Below are 23,832 nucleotides of genomic sequence, written 5' to 3' on the forward strand. Positions count from 1 at the left end.
GAATTGTACCTGAACCTAATCAGACCCCTAGAGCCAAATATTACAGAAGTAATCTTTTAAACTTTCCTGGAGTTTTCACTTAGAACCTTAGTGGATGTTGAACAGCCTTTGTGTCAGTTTCACATTAGGTAGCTAATGCTTAACATTGACAGTTACCTGGAATGAGCAGAAGTGAAGCAGCCTTGGAAAGCTCCTCTCTCGTCTTCCTATGGGAAGAAGGACGGCAGGGCTGTCAGCTCATCCTGCCCTCAAGATAGAGACGTGGGCAGGTTTCACTGCTGTGACCTGAAAGAGTGCCTCATCAGGACAGTTTTGACTTGGGTCATCAAAATTATGTTGTTTAAATCTTGCTCATGAAACAAGGAGAATTTTCTGTTAAGAAATACTAGAAACAGTTAAGTTTTCACTGTGCTGATTATAATAAGGGTTGTCATGTCAGAGCGAGTGTATGAAGCAGAGAAAGAAAGGCTCACTGCGTGTGGGAATGCATGCAATTACCTCGTTGCTCTAAGGTAGTTAGTTACCACTCTCACCCAGCCCCAGGGATGCTGATGGTGACCCCGCTGCCCCCACCACACCTGAGGCTGCTGCATGTACCACCTGGCTGTGCAGAGGGTTGAATTAGGTTGTGCCTTTTCAGTGAACAGTGTAGTGTCTGAGTGTAGCACTGGACATATCAAGTATAATGGACATGCCTGGTAAACCTTAACCGCTGTCGTCGTCATCATCACAGGAGAAGAAAGGAAGGGAGCAGGACATTTTCGGCCTCACATGCTTCTAGGAGGACCACGTAATAAGTCAGAGTTGGGAGAGGAAAGGAAAGGGAAGTGAAAGGATGGCAATATAGATGAACAGAGGGCTTAGGAGGTACTGTGTTGACTGAGAACTCTTAACTAGTATCCTATTCTGAGAAATCGAAGGGGTGCCAAGGAACACTACTCCTGAGTAAACGGAATTTATAAAACCTTAGGTTCTTTGCTTTTATATCTGTTGAAATCCAAATTTACATTTATACAGATACTCATCTTAGAGGAAGAAAGGAAGGAACAGAAAACAATCCACCTTACGTGTTCAAAGGTCTCATTTTTCCTCTTTCATCTTCTTCCTCCCTCACGAGGGCCAGTGTATGCTGACACTCTCAGGAGACTTAAACTGACATTTTGGAGTAATTTTTTCCTTGGATAGTAGGTGGGACCCATGTTGGGAAGGTTGGGTTATAGAAACTGGTCTTGCTTTTTCACACCTCTTTTTCTTTGTGTTAGGATTTTCTTGTTGGAGTGCAATGTGAGAGAAGTACGTGTTGCTGTGGCCACAATCCTGGAGAAAACCCTAGACAGTGCCTTGTTTTATCAGGATAAGGTCAGTCTCGTTTTCTAAATACTGTCTACACATTCTGCTTTTACCAAATGTTTTAAATTGCACATAAGAAGAAGAAAAGCCTAGGATTAGAGTCTGGTAACTTTCCACATAAAAATGCATGTTCTGTGAACTGACGTCCTGATCACTGCCAGGCTGGAAGGCGTTCTGTACTCTCTTCCTCAGATCCCAGACATCAGAGTAGGCTCAGAATTCAGATCTGCTCTGATCTGCATCAGGGTTTTCTGTCTAGAACTCTTCCATCTCAGAGTCTTCTCTCAAGAGTTTGTGTTCGATCTCTCTGCGTAAAGACCAGCCTGAGTCCAGAGTCTGTAGTCTAGACCAGCAGTCATTTGAGCCGCCCCTGGCTTTGTCTCTTTGCTCAGAAGCTATGTTCATGATCTGAACCTTCATTGGCAATCGGACCAGGTAGTGCCATCCATCCAGGGGCACTGGCCACGGTAGTTCCTTCTTTGATCTGTTATTCCCTAATCCTTGTTCCTCTTATTCTGAATTTCTTCTTCTTCCTAACCCTGTTTTCTGTAACATATTTTCTTCTAGTTCACAATTCCACACATGCTCAAACAACATAGTATTTATTACCATTCTCAGTTTCCCCAAAATTTTAAGTCTTAGGGACATAAATGACATGAGTCTGATTGTTCAATCTGTTAAGTCCTAGCAAATACAGCAGTAACTTTCCAAGTTTGCTGTTTCAAACAGCTGACACTACATGGAAAACTTTGAAAAATGTTGTATTCAGAATGAATTGGCTCCTTATAAACGTTGGAGGTTTACTCTAAGGCAGTGGCTTTCGGTCAGCTTAAACAGCAGAACCATTCTTCACAAAACCTTACTTGGTTGCAGAATATTAAAAAACAGGTCATTGGGAGCTGCCTAGGACAGCTTAGATACCGTTGCTCTGAAGCACTCTGTGGAAGTTCTCTGAGATATTTAATGTAAGAACTTTCTCCCTCTCCTGCTTCCTCCCGTGTACCAACAGACAAAGGATAAAGGCAGAATCAGTGCAGTCTACCTACAGATGGGGTCAGGCCATAGCACGTCACCCCACCAGCCTCTCAAAGCAGGACTGCAGGGGGAGGAAAGTGAAGGGAGCGGTGGAGGATGTGAACCATTTGCCTCAGTAAATTCCCCTTGATACTCAGCTGTTGTTATATTATGTCTATTTTCCCCCATAACAGAAATGGTGCCTCTTGCCACCCACTTTATATTGGAAAGTACTTTGAAATGGAATGCTACATACATGGTAGATTTTACTGTATTTATAATGAGTATGACAGGATGGATGGGAATATTTCAAAAGTCAATGAGAACCTTCTCCAGAGGAAAGGAACTGACAGGAGTAGTAAGCCTGGTCTCAGTTCTCAGGTCACACATGGATTTCCAGGGACTTGTCCAGAAACAGTTGGGGTGGGAGGGAAAGAAGAAGCAATGTGATAACCAAAATGGTTTCTAAACAAATAAAATGTTTTTCAAAGCTTTCCATGAGGCGTCAGCGGGCTTTCAAGTAAGTTCACAGTTGAGTTGATATTACCGTTGTCATTCTGTCAGGCTGTTGCTCTCCATTTGCTCCATTGGCTTGGTTCCTAGCCTTTATGCCTGTGTCTGTGTTTTTTATTCTTTGCATCTGTGATTATGTGAAGAAGTAGCAAAGTGGAGGGAGGGATTCAGAAGTGTTTCCTCTAAAACCCCTGCCTTTTTTTTAAAAGACAGAAAGAACTGGGCTTTTTAGAAAATGTGACCATTAGGCAGTGGAACCGTGCCGTTGAGTCTGAAGGCGAGGAAACAAAACTAGGCTTTTCTTTCGTTATTTCTACAGTTCTGCCAGTCTCCCCTGGAAGATCAAATTGATAATTCTGTTTTTGCTCTCCAAAGCATAAATCCATCTGAATCTGAGACTGGATTGTATCAATCAGACTTTTCCTTTTGTTCTTATGGTGATTTACTTCAGGTTAATCCTATTACAGATGTCCGTCTTACATTCTTTTTCTTTATGTAATTTCATCTTTCCTCTAACCAGTTAAAGAGCCTTCATCAGTTACTGGAGGTACTGCTTGCTCTGTTGGATAAAGATGTCCCCGAAAATTGTAAAAACTGTGCTCAGTACTTTTTCCTGTTCAACACTTTTGTGCAAAAGGTAAATGATTTTTTTTTCCACTAGGGATTTATAGTCTAAAGGAATTTTATATATGCAAAACATTTATATTGGTCAACATAGGACCTATATGATATAATTTTATGAGTGTTTCTTTTTAAAAATCTTCAATTGCGTGTTATATTACTTGTAAGAATATAGCGTAGGTAGGTGGGGATCGTTTCTCATTGTTGGAGCAGGAGTCTGCAATGAAATGAGGGGCCGTTGTGCAGGCCCACAGGGCTGTTAGGTTTTCAACAAGCACTTTCTATATGTAAATTATGGCATTTAAACACTTACTGCTTAAAGGTTCTCACTTGGCAGTATTTTTGGGATAGATTTCTATCTGGATAAGAATATAATTTGTCATTCTCTGTTTCTTATGACAGCAAGGGATTAAGGCCGGGGATCTCCTTCTGAAGCATTCTGCTCTGCGACACATGATCAGCTTCCTCCTCGGGGCCAGCCGGCAGAGCACCCAGGTACTGCCTGCTTTTGTTTCATACAGCCCAGTGACCTGGCTACAGTTTTTATCATAGCCACAGTGTCTCTCTTCGTTTCATCAGAGTCCAGGTATACAACAAGTGGTGTTTAGCTTTTAAATTGGAGTTCAGTTATTTTTACAGCCTCCTCATAGAATTTATTTTAAATGCCATAACCAGTGGGAATGACTAACTCAGACATCAGTCAAAATGTGAAGTGCCAAGTGTCCTGGGAGGAAAAATGGGTTCTGCCTGGGGGATTCGAAAGCCTTCAGAAAGAGTGACACCGGTCCTCCTCCACTCACTCTGTGGGACTATGAGCAAGGCTTGGTCTTGGTGGGGGTGCTTACATGGGATGCTGTCACAGACCATTTATTCACATGTGAAGTTGAACCATTAAATGCTGAGCAACATTGCTGCAGATGTAATATTCATATTCAGAAAATGAAAGGGAAATGGTTTTGGAATAGTAGAGTCAAATATATCCTCAAATGACTCTCCTGTTTGAAGTTCCTATGTTGGTGTATTTTTTCCAGTCATTATATTTCTTCTGTTTGATAGATTTAAAATACACAAAATGAAAAATAAATAAATAAAATACACAAAATGTCAGCATGCTGTAATGATAAATACTATGTACGGAGCAGTTATTATGTGCCAGACACAACTGGTTACTTTTCATGCTCTACCTCTGAAGTGTACAGTTCAGTAAAACAGGTAGTTTCATCCCCCTTCTTGGGCAGGAATTACAGCTGAGAGAAATTGTGACTCATTCAGGATCACAGAGCTTAAGCTCTAGTTTCCACTGTATGTGATTCATTGCCTAGGGAACCTTTCCTTTTTTTATTAAGGGAGACAGACTTGTCATTTAGGCCTCCTCTCAGCTTCCTGTCATACCACCTAGCCACTCTGACTCCTTAATGTTGAAAACGGGACTTCCCTGGCGGTCCAGTGGCTAAGACTCCACACTTCCACTGGAGGCGGCACAAGTTCAGTCCCTTGTTAGGGAACTAAGATCCTGCGTGCCACACAGTGCGGCCTAAATAAATAAATGCACGGACAGTAACTTGCTCTGTGTGCTGATATTATGTTGAGTATCAGTTTTTTACTTTTCCTTATCAGCTCTTCCTTATCAGAGGCTCCATTGACACTGACAATTATTTTAAATTCATTGTCATTTAAATAATATTTAATTAATGATGTTATATTGTATGATTAATATTGTTTTGCATTTATGGAGCACCTAAGTTTGAAAACGTTCTCACCTTTAATGTTTTCTTTCGTCCTCCCAGCCATGAAGTGGGTGTGGAACAGGTAGCGGGTAGGTTGTCCCTGTCCTGATACAAGGAAGTCAGGTAGAGAAGTCACCCATATCTGCACAGATCAGTGAGTGGCAGAGGGGGCCAGGCCTGCAGACCCCCAGCCTCACAGGCTTTCCCCACTGTACTGGGTGCAGGAAAATTACCTAGCACGTTGTGAGAGCTCAGTGCCTAAATAGAATTGCATAACTGTATTTGTTTTAGAATACAAATTCATGCATATCTCTGTTAAGCCACTATTAAGCTGGCCTGAAACCTGTGAGTTTTTTGAACTTTGATCTCTCATACTGTCAAACATTGAGAAAGAATGTGGCTCAGTATATCATGAACCTACATACCTTTTCCTTCCTTGTCACTTGTTTCTCACCAGAGCACTAACACCCACTTTATTTTCTCTGACAACAGATACGTCGGTGGAGTTCTGCACAAGCACGAGAATTTGGGAACCTTCACAATACAGTGGCATTGCTCGTCCTGCATTCAGATGTCTCTTCCCAGAGGAATGTTGGTAAGCTTTAAAACCTGTCTTTAATATGTCAAGGAACTGGAGAGATGGTGAATTTGTCAGTAACATGTAGAGAATAATAATGTTGGCAATTAAATGTATGTTAGTGGCTTCTCATTTGGCTATTTGATATTTGAGGGACGCTTAAATTTTTTTTTTTTCAATTCATGTTAAGCTTCACCTTATTTTTACTAGTTTGTCACAAGAGAAAGTCAGTAATTTATTCGGGGTGGGATATAGAAGCATTTAAAACACTCTGGGTTTAAAGGCTCCATTTCTAACTGTTGTCAGACCTTACGGTGACAGCACCAACGGCAATAGCAACGATAGCACAGCGAAGCTGCTGTAAGGTACTCGGTGTTCCTGGGTGCTGTGCCTCTCCCGGGGCTCTCAGCTTGTTGTGTTGAATCCCCTCAGCAAACCTGTGAGGCTGGTTCCCCTTCCGAGTGTGCGGGAGCTGAGGTGGGGAGAGCTCGAGTAACTCCCACATCTCACAGCTAGTCAGAGGCGTAGCAGCCAGTGTGGGACACAAGCCTCTGACCCCAGAGCCTATGGCAGGGTTTTCATGTCATCTGACCAGGAAGCTAGATCAAAAATCACAGTGTGCCTCTGACCTGGAGACGCCGTTGGCTCTCTGAAGCGACGTGGGGGAGCTCTCGTATAGTCGTGAGCTAGACTCTGCTTCCTAAATTCTGGTTCACCCGTCTAAAAGATGAAGCTACCTCATTTGTGAGTTCAGACGGGTCTGCGAAAGAAAATTGAGAGTGAGAGTCCTTGCTTTTCTAGCATGTGGGGTAACCCCTTCCATGTGAGAGATTTCTGCTCAGCTCTGGCAGTTGTTTAAGCAGCAGAAGTGCCTTGTCCTTGGTCTCTTCAGAGGCACTTTGGGCCTTTTTTTTTCTTCTCATTTTAAACTTCTTCAAAAGGATCATCTTGGCTGTGAATCACGGGGAGTCTAAGGATTTAACAGTTACACCTACGTCCAGGGCCTACATTGAAAGAGAGGGGAAGCCTTTTCTCAAGTCTCATGACTGTGAGAGACGGCTGTGTATGTTCAGCAGTTGGGCGTGTGAATCTGGAGGCCGTTGCCTTATGTTGTAGATGTCGGTTTCACGTGGTAACATGAGGTGGCTTTTTCCTTTGATTTCCTAAAGCTCCGGGTGTGTTTAAACAACGGCCGCCTATTAGCATTGCCCCCTCGAGCCCCCTGCTGCCCCTCCACGAGGAAGTCGAAGCCCTGTTGTTCTTGTCTGAAGGGAAACCTTACCTGTTAGAGGTATGTCCTTGTTCCACTAAAGCCATTTTCCTTTTATCTGTTTTCTTCTTTTTGAGGAAAAAAATGCCTTTTGTTATTAGTTGTATTTGGTATGTTACTCTCATGTAGGGGAGTATAGTTAAGAAGCAGTTATTTCAAATTAATTTTACTTCCTGTGTGTATGTCAGAAAGAAATAGGCAGCTGAAAAGAATGTTATTAGTCTTCCCTGCAACTAAGAATTGGGCCTCCAGGTTCCAGGAGGAGGTATATGGCATATACACACACCACCACCACCACCACCCACCGCCGAGTCAGTCACTCCATTTATTATCAGAGGTTTTACTCCGAATCTTGTGTGTGTCGCTGGTCCTGAGTACTACAGCTCTGAAGCATACAGGTTTTTTAACCTCAGGACTATGGAAGTGAGCTCTTCACAACCTCCTGTTGAGGTCCCTCCCGCTTCCACCCAGAGCTACCACATCTTAAGAACATAATCTTCCAATCCTTGTTCTGTAACTTGATTTATATATATATGACTCGGTGAACATAATCATACTGGTTTTTATTTATATCAACAGTGCTGTGCTATATCTCTTTTTTTTTTAAAGCTTAACATCATGTATTTTTTTGGACCTATCAGTGGTTATTTTAATGGGAGAGGTCACTTGTTAAAATCTGATAAAAGTGACTCCTGAGAAAAAGGTGCACATTTGCACAAACTGTGTTAACTCTCAGACAGACTCAAAACTATTTTGAGGCAGTGTTGATGGTCCTCAATCTGAGCGGATTTGAGTGAAAGTCAGAAACAGCGTTTTGTGACAAAAGAAACACTCCTCTTCTACCCTCACTAGGTAATGTTTGCCCTGAGAGAGCTGACGGGCTCACTGCTGGCGCTCATCGAAATGGTGGTGTACTGCTGTTTCTGTAACGAGCATTTCTCCTTCACCATGCTGCATTTCATTAAGGTAGGACCTCGTAAACACCTGTGGTAGCCTGCAAGCCTGCAGTTGAGACTTAAGAAAGCGTTTCTTTGCCTCCCAGGCACTTTGCTTCTTTTAATAACTTTAATTGTTTTCCTAATCATAAAAATAGTATAGGCTCATTTTTTAAATGAAGAATAAAAAAAGGATTCAGAATCACCATTTATGATGATCACCATGAATATTTTCTCACATTTCCCTTTTTATTTTCTATGCATATATTTTAATATAATTGGGATTTTATTGTCTATATGATTTTTGTGCCCTCTTTTTTCAGTTGACATTGTAAGTACTTACCGTATCATTAAAAGCTACCTGAATGTATTTCCTTCTCTCATGTATCACAGTTTACTCAGCCATTCCCTTCCCAGTGAGGCATATTTGTATTGGGTGCAATTTTTAAGTGTTAAGAATAATATTTTATAGTTAGTGATAATGCTATGGTGACCATTGTCGTATAAAATGGTTTTAAAGTTTGAGGTTATTTCCCCAGGCCACATCTAAAAAATCAAGAGTAGGTTGATTTCTCTCACCTTCTGAAGTAGTAATATATGTAGTTCATTGTGAAGCTCTGGTCAGTGTAGTAATTACTTAGGTTGCACTTTCTGGATGCCAAGCACAGTTGCAAGCATATTTCATATTTAACTCACTTAATTCTCTAGTACATAAGTCCTATGCAGTATAGATACTAGTATTGAAGATATTGAAGACACGAGTGTCACACAACAAGTAAGTGGCCGAGTGGGAGTTCGAATATCAGCAGTATGACTCCAAGGCTGTGCTGTTAACTACTGCCTTTCTAGGAATTATTAGAAAAACCTTTAAGCCTATGCATACCATTTTTATTCATTTTTAATCTTTAATTTTTAATTACATGGAGAATACACCGACTTTGTTCTCTTTGTGAAAAAATATGCAAAGTCCATTTCGACCATCACCAGCCAGCCATGTCTCCTCTTCCCCCTACCCCATGGGCCAGTATTGTCACATCAGTTATGTGTCTTTCCAGTCCTCTTTGTGTGAAATTACAAGAGATATTTTAGTTTGTCCCACATCTTGCCTGCCCCAGGATTTGTAAATAATGATAACAGGTAGTGTTAGCAAGCAGCTGTGGTCAGTGGGTCATGTCTCCAAGCTCTTATTAAAGTATGTTTTGCCCTCAGCATTTTCTGTACAGATCTGCCTGTATCAGGGTTGATTGAGACCTCTCTTTACTGTTTACTATTTATATAACCAAGGGCAGTTTCCTCTTCTGAAAAACAGGAGGAAATTTGACTAGACCTTACAGATTGTGTAGATTCAGTGAGGCATGATACATGAAGTACTCAGTACCAGACCTGGCACCTTGCAAATGCCCTGTTGTAATGCAGTGTCCTTTCCCACTGCATATTATGTGTAAGGTTATTAAAATGCACAGGGGTGTGAGTTTTCTCAACCTTGCTTTCTTCGTTTAATGTGTCTTGGCAGATTTTTCTACTTTCTAAGCTGAACTTTTCTTATATTTCACTCACAGCATGTTGATCTCAGAACACTCTGATTAGCATCTCACAGCTACTTGAGAATAGTCAACAAAACAGAATAAGTATAAATGAAATATAAGTATAAATTGAGGCCTGTTTAGTGACTAAAAACTCTCTCCCTTCCTTTCTGCTTCTCTCCTTCTTTCTCTCTCCTTCCTAATTTCATAGTAAAATATCATGGAGAGTTATAGTAGGGAGGATCGTGGTGTTGTTTCAGTCCCCAGATTTAGTTTCCTTTGGGGAACTGAGACCCAGAGAAGGAAATGACTTGCCCAAGGTCAGCCAGGTGGTGGTAGAACTTGGGCTGGAGTCCAACACTGTTGATTGCCACTCCAACCTTTTTCACTGAAGACTTATTGGAATCTTTGTGCTTTTAAAAAATATTTCAGAACCAACTAGAAACAGCTCCACCCCATGAGTTAAAGAATACATTCCAACTACTTCATGAGATACTGGTAAGTCATGAATGTTTTGATTCACTTGCATTTAGATATTTACTAGGCAGCATGCATTTGCAAATAAAAACTGTATGTCCTTGTGTTTCTTTTCCATTCATTTGGTCTGTACTCACCAAGTCCTCTTCACATCACCCATTCTTTTTGCCTTAACTGATTCAGAGGTGAATGGTAATAAATTTCCTTATGTTTAGTGAGGGAGCTAGACAAGGACACAAGCAATTCCAGTACAGAGAGCAAAGGCCTTACTTACCATGCATAGAAAATGGTGCTCAGCTCAAGTGTGATCTTGTGTGAACCTCGCAAGAACCAGGAGAGGTGAATGGCTGGCTCTGCGGCCTGTCCATGTGCTACTGAAAATATCTTTATGAGCCACAAAACTGAAATGTAATCCACTATAGGGTGCATCCCAGTTTGGGAAATACAAAAGGCAGGGGGAAAAATACAGCTGCAATCAATGAAATACGGTATTAGAAGCTAAACTAGTAGAGCGACCTGCCAAGGACGTCATCAATAAGTGACAGCAGGATCTGAGCCGAGTGACTGGCCGTGGAGCCTGTGCTCTCTACCAAACGCCCGGTTTGCTCAGTGACCGGGAGAGGCAGGACTAAAAGGAGCGGAAACTAGTGGGGCCTGGGGGAGAAGCCCAGACCAGACCAGGAGGAGTTTCCGGTTCCAGTGCCTGTGGACTTTCTCCCTGTGGGCTAGTGGCGACACACTGGTAGCCAAGTCCCACCCACATGTCTTGGCTGTTTGGCCCAAATTGTTTTGTTCTTTAATTTCTGGATTGCAACCTGTCTTCAGAAATCAGGCAATCTGTTCACACTGGTCTGTTTCCCGCGTGCTCCAGCCACCCAGAGCAGTAACAGCATGTCCTTTCCATGAAGCTTGTGGTCTCCAGTTCCCCACTGCCCTCAGCACTGCTGTTGTCTGCCACGTGGCCCATTTCTTACCATCTTGAACTCTAGACATTTAAGTTCATAACCTCTGCCATCAGTGATGGATACCGTGGAAGGGTTTGAGGCAGGAAAGTGATATAACCTGATTTATGTCTTAGAAGATTCCCGCAGCAGTTGTCTTAAAGGATGGACTAAAGAAGGGTTGGAATTGGAAAACCATATAGGAGTCTGTGGCAGTAATCTGAGTGTAAAATACCAAGGCTTATACTAAGGAGAGACCAGAGCAGAAGGAGCTAGGGCCAGAACAACAGGTGTTTAGAAAGAGAATCAGTGAAATTTAGTGACTGACTGTGAACCAGTGAGAGACTAGCCCAGGAAATATTTAAAATAAAGAGCGGGCAGTGGGATGAGGACTGGCTTCCCCTTGGGTCCCTAAGGCCTTGGCACAGGGTAAGCATTTAATAAACACTTGCATATGGAGATACATCATGGGTGCCATTTCTAAATTGCCTGTCTCTTTTTGGTCCTAGTGCTTTTGTAAGATCATTGCTTCTCAGGAGTGGGATTGAATGATGTTCATCTGTTTAACAACGGACCCACTTAGTTTATTGAACTGTGTACGATTCAGTGTCAGGCATTAGAAGTACAGCAAGAGTGTGACATAGATCCAGCCTTGTGTGGTGTGGCATAAATCTCCACATCGACTTGTAGAGCCTGTATTATATCAAAACTTTGACAGGTTTTTTGTGAACTGTAAATCTCTTATTTGGGGGATCATAAAATACACATCCTTATAATCCACAGAGAACCTTAGATTCAGTTCTTCAGAGCATGTATTAGGAAATGTGTGGATTTTCAAATACTACTTAATATTTTCTCATCTTTAGTTTGAAATTTAATATATTGTTGAAAATATGGCAGTAACATATTTGTTTTTGGCTTTAGCATGTTAGTAACTATAGTCCCTTGAATGAGTTGTTTTTAAAGGCACCAGTGGCTGTAACACAAGTTTCTTCTGTCATTTACCAGCCTTTGTTTCCTGCTTCTCACAGGTCATCGAGGATCCCATACAAGTGGAACGAGTCAAGTTTGTGTTTGAGACAGAAAATGGATTACTAGGCAAGTATGGCTGCCCTGTGAAGAAGCGCCTGCAGGAAAGGTGCAGAGAGCCCATCATTCCAGCCAGCCTCTCCTCCCCAGGGTTTGCCTGGCACACTGCCTGGCATGGATCGCTGAGGAATCCAGGGGTGGTCTGGTCAGGGCTGTTAGACTCTCTCAGTCTAGTCAGGAGAATTAAAGCCAGAGGATCTTACCACCCTGAACACTCCTGCTTTTCGTAAGACAACAGCTTGAGGTCCTTTTACTGGGTAGGGTAAGATTCAGGGGTGCTGTGACTTTCTTCAGCAAGCTAGAGGTTTGCCACTTTAACAAGAAGCCTTTCTTCTACTCTGTAGCCATTGAGGTGGGGAAGGACTAAAACCTTACACTCAGGATATTGTCACGCTCATGAAATGCAATTTCTTTTTTTCTTTTAACCTGTGTTATGAATGCACCCAAATTTTTATTATCTGCTCATAAAAGTTTTTTGACAACCTTTTCTTTTTCAGAAGGCTAAAGTGGCTTTAATGAGCTATATCTTAGAAAAAGTTTAGTTAAAAATAGTCTTATCCAACTCCCACCATCCACCTGTATTCCCAGTTAATTTGAGTCATTTTAGATATTGCTGTGTATTTAAAAGAAGTTTTAGCATCTCCTTTTATTGCAGAAAAGAAATTTATGCTTAAAATGTTCTGTAGTTACAACATTCTAAGCCACCGCTTTGGAATGGTGCTCTCTGCTCTGAGCAGCACCCAGGCTCTCTGAAACATACAGACAATACATGCCTCAAGGGCAGGGAGCAGGCATTACAGTCATCCCTTGGTAACCATAGGGCACTGGTTCCAGGACCCACTCGGATACCAAAATCCATGGATGCTCAGGTTCCATAGTCTACCCTTCATATCCATGGTTCTGCACCTGAGGATTCCACCAGCCACTGATTGTGTAGTAATAAATGTATTTATTGAAAAAAATTCACATATAAGTGGACCTGTGCAGTTCAAACCCATGTTGTTCAAGGGTTGGCTATATTTATCTTTAAATGCCCATAGCACAGAACAGTAAATATTTGTTGAAGTGAAATAGTACCATAAATCTCCATTTATCACACTGAAGTATTTTAACTACTCTTTGTCAGTATTGCAGTGAATGGAAAACTTTGAAAGTCTCTAGGTGAATAATCAGCCAATATAAATTTTAGTTCCTTTCAGTTCTTCTGAAAGTCAAGCCTTCACCACCTTGTATGTTTCTTGAATACTACTTAAAGTAGTGTTTCTGTCCGTTAGAATTTGGAGAACCCTGTTAAGTCAGCACTATTGTGCTTTGGTTAAGTTCCTCATCTGCTTATCGAAAGTTTGCTGTGAATTTTCAGAACAGGAGAGCTTTATTAGCTGGGCCCACTTCCAGTTTAGTGCTTTATTGATAAAATTCCTTCCTTTGTTCTCAGCTCTGATGCACCACAGTAACCACGTGGACAGCAGCCGCTGCTACCAATGTGTCAAATTTCTTGTAACTCTTGCTCAAAAGTAAGTATTGACTCAAAATGCAGTTGAGAAAATGATGTTTTAGTTACAAGTCAGATATGACTCAAGAAAAAAAGTTCCCTTGTTTTGGTACCTAGGAAATCTGAGCCAGTCAGGGCATACTTGCTTGGATGGTTCAGACAATCTCAAAGAGACAAAAAAGAGGAGTATTAAAAGTAGCATCTTATGGAATCCGGGGTGGGGGGGAATTGCTGAACTGACAGGCTTTGTACAGAAAGGAGAAGAGTCCAAGGCAGGTTTAGGGATCTCAACAGAAAGAATTCATGAACTGTCACTCAAGATGTCTTTGGTTAACTATCAGCTGTGTCGGCTTCAAGGTCCCCACTTTCAGAACAGTCTCTCAAGAGGCCAAATCATAGAACAACTACTTCAACCTATGAACCCAGGCATGGTGCTAAATATCGCCTGTATTCTCATTTAACATTGTGAGCAATTTTATGAGGTTAGGTACTATTACTAGTCCCATATCATGGGTGGTTTAAGTGACATGCCTGCTGTCAGAGCTCGGACTTGGGCACAAGCTGACTGACTTCAAGGCAAAGGTTCTTTTCTTCTTTTATTTAATTGTGCTAAAATATGTGTGTATTAAGTCACTCTGTCATGTCCAACTCTTTGCAATCCCATGGACTGTAGCCCACCAGGCTCCTTTGTCCATGGAATTCTCCAGGCAAGAATACTGGAGTGGATTACCATTCCCTTCTCCAGGGGATCTTCCCAACCCAGGGATCGAACCTGTGTCTCTTAGGTCTCCTGCATTGGCAGGTGGGTTCTTTACCACTAGCACCACCTGGGAAGTCCCTAAAATATACATAACATAAAATTCACCATTTTAGCCATTTTTAGGTGTACAGTTCAGTGGCATTAAGTACATTTATAGCATTGTGCAGCCATCACCATCACCATCATCTGTCTCCAGAACTTTTTTCATCTTCCAGAACTGAAATTCTATAGCCATTTAAATAGTACCTCTCCATTCCTCCTCTCTCCAGTTCCTAGCAACCATCCTTCAACTTTTTGTCTTCATGTATTTGACTGTTGTAGATACCTCACATAAATAGAATCATACTGTATTTTTCCTTTCATGACTGGCTTATTTCCCTTAGCATGACGTCTTCCAAGATGTATCCATATTGTAGCATGTGTGAGAATTTCCTTTCTGTTTAAAGCTGAATAATATTCCATTGTATAGATATGTATATGCACCACATTTTACTTATCCATTCATCTGTCAGTAGAAGGAACCTGAGTTGTTTGCAACTTCAGCTCCCCGATTTATTTATTATGTTGGCCCACAAAAGATCAGAGTGACTGCATGCTAATCCAAGGTTATTTTTTTTAATTGAAGTATAGTTGATTTACAATATTGTGTTAGTTTCAAGTGTATAACAAAGTGATTCAGTTAATATTATTTTTTCAGGTGGTTTTCCATTATAGGTTATTAGAAGATAGTGAATATAGTTCCCTGTGCTACATAGTAAATCCTTGTTTCTAATCTATTTCATATATAGTAGTTTGTGTCTGTTAATCCCATACTCCTCTAACTTATCCCTCCTTTCCCTCTTTCCCCTGGTCACCATAAGTTTGTTTTCTATGTCTGTGTCTGTTTCTGCTTTGTATATAGATTCTTTTGTATTATTTAAGATTCCACATATAAATGATCCTAAGTATAATATTCTCCAGGTCCATTCATGTTGCTGCAAATGGCAATATTTCATTCTTTTTATGGCCAAGTATGGAGAAGGACATGACAACCACTCCAGTATTCTTGCCTGGGAAATCCCATGGACAGAGGAGCCTGGCAGGCTACAGTCCACAGGGTCATAAAGAGTCATACACGACTGAAGCAACTTAGCACTTGCATGGCTGAGTAATATTCCTTTGTGTGTGTATATACACGTCACGTCTTCTTAAACCAGTCTTATGTTAATGGACACGTAGGTCACTTCCATGTCTTGGCTTTTGTAAATAGTATTGCAGAGTAAACATTGGGGTGCATGTATCTTTTCAAAGTAGAGTTTTTGTGTTTCAGGATACATACCCAGTAATGTAACTAACCCAGGATTACTGAGCAGACAGCACTGCCATCACCGAGTTTTGCACTGAGCTCTATTTAGCTTAACTTATTTTGCTCCAGATTTTTCCTGATTCTTGGCCATCCTTGGACTTATACCAGAATGAAAAATCTGTTGGGATTAATCTGCTGCATTTGAGCATCCTCAGCAGATTTAAATGAGAGCCCCATTGAAATAACACATGAACATGCATTTTCCAGATGACATGATATTGTAGATGTCATGAGTGTAGATGGAGATGGAGAACATCCTGCCACAATTGTAGGTTCATTAATTAGGCTTCATACTGACAGCATGTCATCATAATGACATAAAAACCTAAAAGAATGGTATTTCCAAGTAGTGTTGGGGCCACATAGCATATCTGATGCCAGCAAACACAAAGTCCATATATTAGTAGTATCTTTATATGTACTTCCATATCCTGCACATATCCCATTTTATACATATGTTAATGGCAGTCTCCCCATCGGTACTATCTTCAAATAAGAACAGCTTTCTAGGTGGGCAAATACAAATGGAAAGGGAGAGAGATCCTCCAAAATCAGGTTTTAAAATTGTTTTTCCCTCATATCATTCTTTCTTATTTAAATTATAAAAATTAAAGACTAGTTTGATTTTATCAAGAGGTCATTTATTATTGTATTCCTTAAAACTACTGGAAAAGAACATAGGAAAAACATTCTGACATAAATCGTAGCAATGTTTTCTTAGGCCACTCTCCCAAGGCAATAGAAATAAAATCAAAAATAAACAAGTGGGACCTAGTCAAACTTGCACATTTTTGCACAGCAGAGGAAACTATAAACAAAATGAAAAGATGACCTACAGAATGGGAGAAAATATTTATAATTGATGCATCCAACAAGGACTTAATTAACAAAATATATGAACAGCTCATATAACTTAACAACATCAACAAAAGATCAAAAAAGTGGGCAGAAGACCTAAATAGACATTTCTCCAAAGAAGACATACAGATGGCCACGTGGCACATGACAAGATGTTCAACATTGCTAATTATCAGAGAAATGTAAATCAAAGTCAGAACTAGAGTGAGGTATCACCTCACAGCAATCAGAATGACCATCATTAAAAAGACTACAAATAATAAACGCTCGAGAGGTTGTGGAGAAAAGGGAACCCCTCCTACACTGTTGGTGGAAGTATAAATTGGTATAGCCACTATGGAAAGCAGTATGGAGGTTCCTTAAAAACTGAAAATAGAGCTACCATATGATTCAGCAATCCCACTCCTGGACATATATCCAGAAAAAACTGTTGAAAAGATGCATACACCCCAGTGTTCATTGCAGTGCTATTTTACAAAAGTCAAGACATGAAGCTACCTAAATGTCCATCAGCAGATGAATGGATGAAGATGTAGTACATGTGTACTATGGAATATTACTCAGCTATTAAAAAAACAGTGTCATTTGTAGCAACGTGGATGGACCTAGAGAAGCTGTACTAAGTGAAATAAGTCAGAGAGAGACGAATGTCGTATCCCTTATATATGGAATCTAAAGTATGGTACAAAAGAACTTATTAAAAAAAAAAAAAAACAGATTCAGAGACATAGGAAACACACTTACGGTTACCAAAGTGGAAAGGAGGTTGAGGGAGGATAAATTAGGAGTGTGAGATAGCAGATACAAGCTACTATGTACAAAATAGATAAACAACAGGTCCTACTGTAGAGCACAGAGAACTGTCTTCAATGTCTTGTAATAATCTGTAATGGAAAAGAATCAGAAGAAGTATGTGCATAACTGGTTCATTTTGCTGTACTCTAGGAACTAACTCAAGTTTATAAATCAATTATACTTTTAATTTTTTTAAATAATTGAGGTTATTTATTAAATGTACAATTTGTTGTGGCTACTTTTGTTTGTTATTTTTCATTTTCCAACCTTGAGTTTTAGTAGAACTGAGTGGCTGAGTTAGAGATAGATAAGAAAAGACAACTGAAAGGAGCATTTAATGAAAGTAGCATTTGTGTTTCAGAATTTTAAAGTACTGTATATTAAACAAGAATGTTTGCGAAGAAGGCATTTGGCTAATAACAATTTCCTGCAATCACCAGGTGTCCTGCTGCTAAAGAATACTTCAAGGAGAATTCCCATCACTGGAGTTGGGCTGTGCAGTGGCTGCAGAAGAAGGTAATTGAGTTTTTCTGCTTCTTTCATGGGAATCAACAACAACATATCTCATCAGGAAATAAAATCTCAGGCTTAATTTGGAGACTGTCAAAGTATTTTCAGAGTTCACGCTTTTTTGGGAACAGTTGATACCTAACTTTATGCATGTAATTTGTATCTTAATACATTTGTCTGAATTTTATGGATAAAAAGGTAAGGATGATTATTTAAGAGGTAGTATTTTAGTGAACTCTTGAAAGCAGAAGTGCAATCTTATCAAAAAGGATCTGATGTGGTAGAAAGCCTGGGTCAATTTATACACTGTTCTATATGCTTTTTATACTGTAGTATGTGTTGGTAGAAGTTGTTGCCTCATGTGGGCTTACTTGTCATCTCTAACGGCCTTTTTGACCCTCCATGTCAGATGTCAGAACATTATTGGACACCGCAGAGTAATGTCTCTAATGAAACGTCAACTGGAAAAACCTTTCAGCGAACAATTTCAGCTCAGGTGAGAGTTGTCTTTTGGTTTTGTGTGGATTGAAATCCCTTAGGTAGAATTTTTAGTGTGTTTCCCAGAAACTGCTGTCTAAAAAAAGAGGTGTACATTAAAAGTGAGTAAGGACTGAAGACACGATTGATTTTTCTATGAAAAAGCAGCAAGTGAGTTGTTTGCCTGGAAGGACAGCAGTGAGGGTCATTTAGTGTGGCCCCACCTGCCCCAGAAGTTGACATGAAGGCACCGCCTCCGGAGGTCAGATGAAGGGTGGTCTTCCTCGGTCCTGCTGCCACTGCACACACTGACTTCTTGTGTTTCAATCTCTGGCAGGACACGTTGGCGTACGCCACGGCGCTGCTGAATGAGAAGGAGCAGTCAGGGAGCAGTAACGGGTCGGAGAGCAGTCCCGCCAATGAGAATGGAGAGAGACACTTGCAGCAGGTACATCTGGAGGGCAAGTCCTGGGTGAGAGGGCAGTGCCCGCTCTGAGGTTTCCCAGAGACAGCCTCGGTCATCAAGAGAGCAGACCCCAGCGCCGCCCTCTGGGAACCTCTGCTCAGGTCTCGTCTCTGCTTACAAAGCAGAGCGGCGTTGCACCGTGACATTTATCCAGGCTTTGGTCTCAGTCTGCTGACTGTTCTCAGCTTGGAGAGCATCCTGATAAAGCCCGGTTTGCAGATATGGTCCTTCCAGATTGTACTTCATTCTGTTGGGTTACAAAAAATCACCACTTTCCCCTTCTGCTCTCACCAGCCTTCCTAGAAACACATATGCTTGAAAAGAAGGGCCTCATGCCATTGGAATCTGTGTGCTTGTCAGGGGCGTCAAATTTTTAAGTATTTTTCAATACTAATCACTATAGTAGAAAAAAGAATGAATTATTTATTGAATGCTTACTATGTAGAAGAATGCAGCAGATTTAAATGTAATGACATGTATCGTTTCTTCCCTCCGGTCCATAACTTTCTGAAAGACCTTCTCCATAGCTCCATCACAGTGCATGGAGGCCTCGTCAAATGAATTTGCTGATTTTGTTTGTTTTTAAATCTTTGGGATCCTGGTAATAACCAGTGAGGTCGCCGTTCCCCTGATTTCACAGAAGGAAACTGACACTCAGCATAGTGATTTGATTTAACTCAAGGCCATGTTATGCCTGTAGGCAAGTCACTAGATTGTTCCTGTAACTCGGTAAGAACACAGAAATGGAAGCTCTGCATAATCAAGAATTGTCAAATATGAGGTCAAACATATACTTGTTATGTTTTATTGCCCTTTGATAAACATTAAGTAGTTAAATGAGGACATGTTAAACTGCAGAACACAGTTAAGTCAGTCATTACAGGAAAACTTTTTTCTCTTAACTTTATTAAGTATGTATTTATTCCTTTCATTTCCCAAAGGGTTCTGAATCACCCATGATGATCGGCGAGTTAAGAAGTGATCTGGACGATGTGGATCCCTAGGGGCTGTGCCCAGCACGTGATGAGCAGTCAGGTCATGGTTACTGGATGCTCAGCACCTTTTTGAAATCAGAATCTCATTCTTGAACCCTTTATCAGAGCCCGGAGGCTGGACTGGGAGAACCTACCATGAGGGGAGGAGCCCGTGTTTTTAAGGAACGCACTCTTCAGCCCCCGGGGAAGGCCTGGGAGCTGTGTGGCAGTGGGAAGACTCCAGCCTGTGGAGTTCAGCTGACCTGGGGCATGGTCCACATGTGGACTGACACTTCTGTACAGATTTTAGGAAGTAAAGCTGGTGGCAGACTGTTTTGTTACACGAACATACAGGAGTGAGTGAAGATAAAGCTATTGCTTTCTCAGTAATGCTACAAAAGAAATTCCTTTGGTTTTTATATATTAAAAAAAAAAGCAAGCTGCCTTTAGATATATGGGGGCAAATTTTTAATCTTGCAGTAACATTGAATAGAAATATCAAGTTTAAAATGATGTAAAAATATGTGATAAAAATTCCTTTTCACTGTAAAATAGTAGTTAAAGAATTCAGTTTACACAGACCTTTGTATTTAATATGTCTCCCTATTTGTATAGAATTTCAGGTGGGTCTGGATGAGAGCCCTGGGCATAAACTTAGATCTTGATGAAATGTTACCAGGATCAAAAATTGGGAAATTAAGCTCTTTAAGGTATTTTTCTGATAAAATTGAGATTGAAAGAGCAATAAAAAAAATACTATGTTCTCTAGAAGTATAGAGTGCATTCTTTGACATCAATCACTAATTGTTCCCAAAACAAATTTTACAAAGAGCAAAATAAAAAGCACTTTAAGATATGATTTTATTGAGTTTGACTTCATAAAATCTTTTTAATGCTTGGAGACATATTGAATAAACTGTAGTCTTAAATCTTGTGACCTGCAATCATTTGCTTTTGCTGGAAACTTAATTACTAAAACCCTTGGTACTGGTTGTTTATGAAGTTAAATATTTGAGTTGAAAGACACTGCTTTGTGAATTTCTGGACATTTTACCACAGAGAAGGAACAGGAGACTTGGTTTCTCCTCAGCGTGATTAATTGACACTGAGAAGATAAGGATAAGAAATAACTAGCAAGCCACTGAACAACCCACCCATTTAGTTGCGTTTCCCAGGTCTCGGCACCATTCACTCATTTCAGGTTAGCGCCAGCCCACTCCTTTTTCTGGAGTGGAGAGGGGATACCAACATAGTTTATGTATTGTGTACGTTTGGGGTTTTGAGTCACTGCACACATTTTCAGTCCTGTTTGTCTTTGGTTGCGTGCTCTGCCTTGTTCTGTGCTCCCCACGCACAGAACTAGGGGAGCCTCAGGAAGCATTGGGCGGCCGCAGGCAAGGATCTGCAGAGTCAGAGGCGCAGCGGACCCGTGACAGGGCTGACAGCAGCTCCTGCCGTGCACCGCAGGCCCTGTGGCCTCACCGTCGAAGGCGCAGTTACAGTGCAGCCAGGCTGCAGTCTAATCGCATGACTGGCCAGTGGTGATGTCTGTCAGAGACACCAGCTGGGTAGAGGGCCATCACCTCAGAGCAGAGCAGAGCTGCGCCCCCGAGAAAGAGTCTGAGGTCCTTGGCCGATTTTATGTGGTTCTGATGTTCTTACAAATTCAAATGTGATGTTTTAAAGTGGATTTTTGAGTCCATGAATACCCACGCCCTGCTGCCCCCCACCCCCTCTCCGCCCTCCTCCTCACAAAGCGACCCCTCGGGATGTGACCTTGAAATGCCAGCCACGAGGATGTGGCGCTGGCAGCTGCACTCAGGAGCCCAGATTCAGGAGTGAAATTGCCACTTCTGTCCCTTATTTCCTATGGAAACAATGCCTTCCACAGCCCCCAGCACCTGCTGTCCTCACAGTAGCGTGCGTCGGGACCAGGGCCACCCGTCGCTGACACGGGGCACCCTGGTCGGTTTTGCTCACATTGTTGCTGCAGTGAACGTCACTTTCCCTTTGCCAGTAACCTTGATTTCCCCATGGCTGCAGTCTACCAACCTGCTGATGACTTTTTTTTTTAATGTCATACAACAAAGTGACAATTACGACAGGCTTACCTTGGAAGAGGTGTCATTTTTACTGCCAATCTTTTTGGACGAAGATGTTTTTATAAATCTTTCAAAATGGTCTGCAAGTCGAATAGGAATTGCACAACTAAACCCAATGCTGTGTGTCCTCGAGAAGCTCCCTTCATGAGATCCTTCTTAGGATGGCCAAGTCAGTCCCTTAGAGACATCCTGGGAAAGAAAGCAAAGGAGCCTTCGGACAGGCACCCCAGCCTGTGACTTCCCCTGGAGCCCACACGCAGGCCCAGAGCACATGTCACCAGACTCACCCTATCTTGCTCCACCCTCCCTGCGAACATCAAGGTGTGTGCAGTTACCTTTGAGCTTGGAACAGGCAGACTGGAATTTTCCTCTGCTACCTCTTGTGTACAAAATCTTGTTTATACAATTTGGAAAAGAAGTAGATAAACTAAGGGAGAAGCTTCATTCTAAATTTGGTTCACTGAGTGGCAGAGTTCTTAGCTTCTAAAGGTGTAAAATAAATTTTTCAAAAACAGAGTTGGAGGCTCACTGGCATTTTTCTGTGTAAATCAGAAAACGGCTGTGGTTGGGGAGGGGTGCCAGGGGACGGTGACCTGGAAGGAAATAGTGCCGATTCCTGTTCATACTTTGGACCGATGATGTGAATAGGGCTCATTCTTTAATGATGAAGGGCAGTGGGTCTTTTTCTAAGCTTTTTAACTATTTATCGCTCTGGATATCCTGACCATTTCAGGATTCGTTTGCAAAGCTGGATTAAGGATGTGCAGAGCTCAGACCAGTGGCCTGCAGCTGTCTCCCCCATAGCTTTCAGGCCTCCCAGCGGTCTCCAGCATAAATCACATCCCTGGTCAAGCTGGATTTCTTGTTGGACCCCACGGGTCTCAGCCTCACCCCTGATGCCCTGCCTCTGCCTACATGGTTCCCCTCTCCTGGGCTCTTTGCTGCTCCAGATACTCTGCAGTCCACACCCATTCCTCCCCGGCTCCCAGTGACCAGCTGCCAACCTCTGCAAAAGTCAGGTGTTCCCTTTTCTCAAATCTTAGAGCCTTCTGGGTGTGAAAAGCTAAGGAGCTAACCCCCGGCTCTTGGGTGATGGGGAGAGGGGTCTCTGGTATGTACCACAGGCAGGGTGCCAGTGGGCCCACTTAACGCAGATACCCTCTGGCAGTCGGGTCCTTAGCAGCTGGTCGTCCGGCCCTTAGCAACTGGCAGGTTTTGAACACTTTCCAAAACACCAAGTTGTCCGAGTTTGAGAGGACTTTTGCCTTTGCAAGTCAATTCCCTGATCATGTATAATATGAGCTGTTTAGAGCTAGGCCTTGCTCAAGACAGCGACACTCTCCAGCCTCAAAGTGGGGCTGGGGAACCACATTGCATGAGGTAATTATTCTTTTTGCAAAGTAGAAAGTCATGAGACTTCTTAATTTCAAATCATGAAAAATGACCCTGGAAATAATTCTCATTACAGATGCCTCAGCCACTCATTTAAACTTTTGCCATAAACATCAACTCTGTGCCAGGCCCTGGGAGAGGAGAATGGAAGAACACAAGGACCCTGAGCATCTAGAACATGAGGCACGGGATGCCAAGGAGGGAGAGCCCTGGTTGCTGGGGGGGACTTGGAAATTACAGACAGACTCCAATTTTATCCCCGGACAGGCTTAAGTACTCAAATACTTGCACTCACAATACACATACTCTTCAAAGACTCAATTTGGTCAACCATCCCACAGTTATCTAGCACCTCATATAAGGAAGGTCTCATCCTAGACGGTCAAATTCAGGCAAGAGTCATGACTAAGTTGTTTTAATTTTTAAAAGACACCATATAATAAAACTGCTACGAAACTCAGAATAAATATCTTTTAAGTTACAAAAGGAAAACATTTAGAAAAGGTGCTTGCTGTAAAAAGGCAACAGAGGGTTGATGACAAACACAGACCAAAAAGATAAGTGCACACTTGTCTGCTTGGGTTAGGGGTGGGGTCGAGGGAGCTCAAAGAGGGAGAGTTGCAC

The 23,832-nt window shown here is 41.7% G+C and overlaps 1 protein-coding gene across 2 annotated transcripts in view; it reads left to right on the forward strand.

Moving 5' to 3' along the window:
• Window positions 1-22,332, forward strand: part of USP24 (ubiquitin specific peptidase 24) — a 136,377-nt gene extending 114,045 nt beyond the window's left edge. For both annotated transcript variants that reach the window (XM_065912159.1, XM_065912165.1), the window contains exons 56-68: window positions 1,263-1,359; window positions 3,398-3,514; window positions 3,901-3,993; window positions 5,718-5,820; window positions 6,972-7,093; window positions 7,925-8,038; window positions 9,963-10,028; window positions 11,980-12,046; window positions 13,473-13,551; window positions 17,728-17,803; window positions 18,207-18,293; window positions 18,612-18,722; window positions 19,682-22,332. In XM_065912159.1, the coding sequence (XP_065768231.1) occupies window positions 1,263-1,359; window positions 3,398-3,514; window positions 3,901-3,993; window positions 5,718-5,820; window positions 6,972-7,093; window positions 7,925-8,038; window positions 9,963-10,028; window positions 11,980-12,046; window positions 13,473-13,551; window positions 17,728-17,803; window positions 18,207-18,293; window positions 18,612-18,722; window positions 19,682-19,744 (1,195 nt within the window). In that variant the 3' untranslated portion in view covers window positions 19,745-22,332. The remainder of the gene's footprint in view (window positions 1-1,262; window positions 1,360-3,397; window positions 3,515-3,900; window positions 3,994-5,717; window positions 5,821-6,971; window positions 7,094-7,924; window positions 8,039-9,962; window positions 10,029-11,979; window positions 12,047-13,472; window positions 13,552-17,727; window positions 17,804-18,206; window positions 18,294-18,611; window positions 18,723-19,681) is intronic.
• Window positions 22,333-23,832: the final 1,500 nt, after the last annotated feature.

This window comes from Muntiacus reevesi, chromosome 1 (genome assembly GCF_963930625.1).
Source record: "Muntiacus reevesi chromosome 1, mMunRee1.1, whole genome shotgun sequence".
In the NCBI taxonomy this organism is placed as follows: Eukaryota; Metazoa; Chordata; class Mammalia; order Artiodactyla; family Cervidae; genus Muntiacus; species Muntiacus reevesi.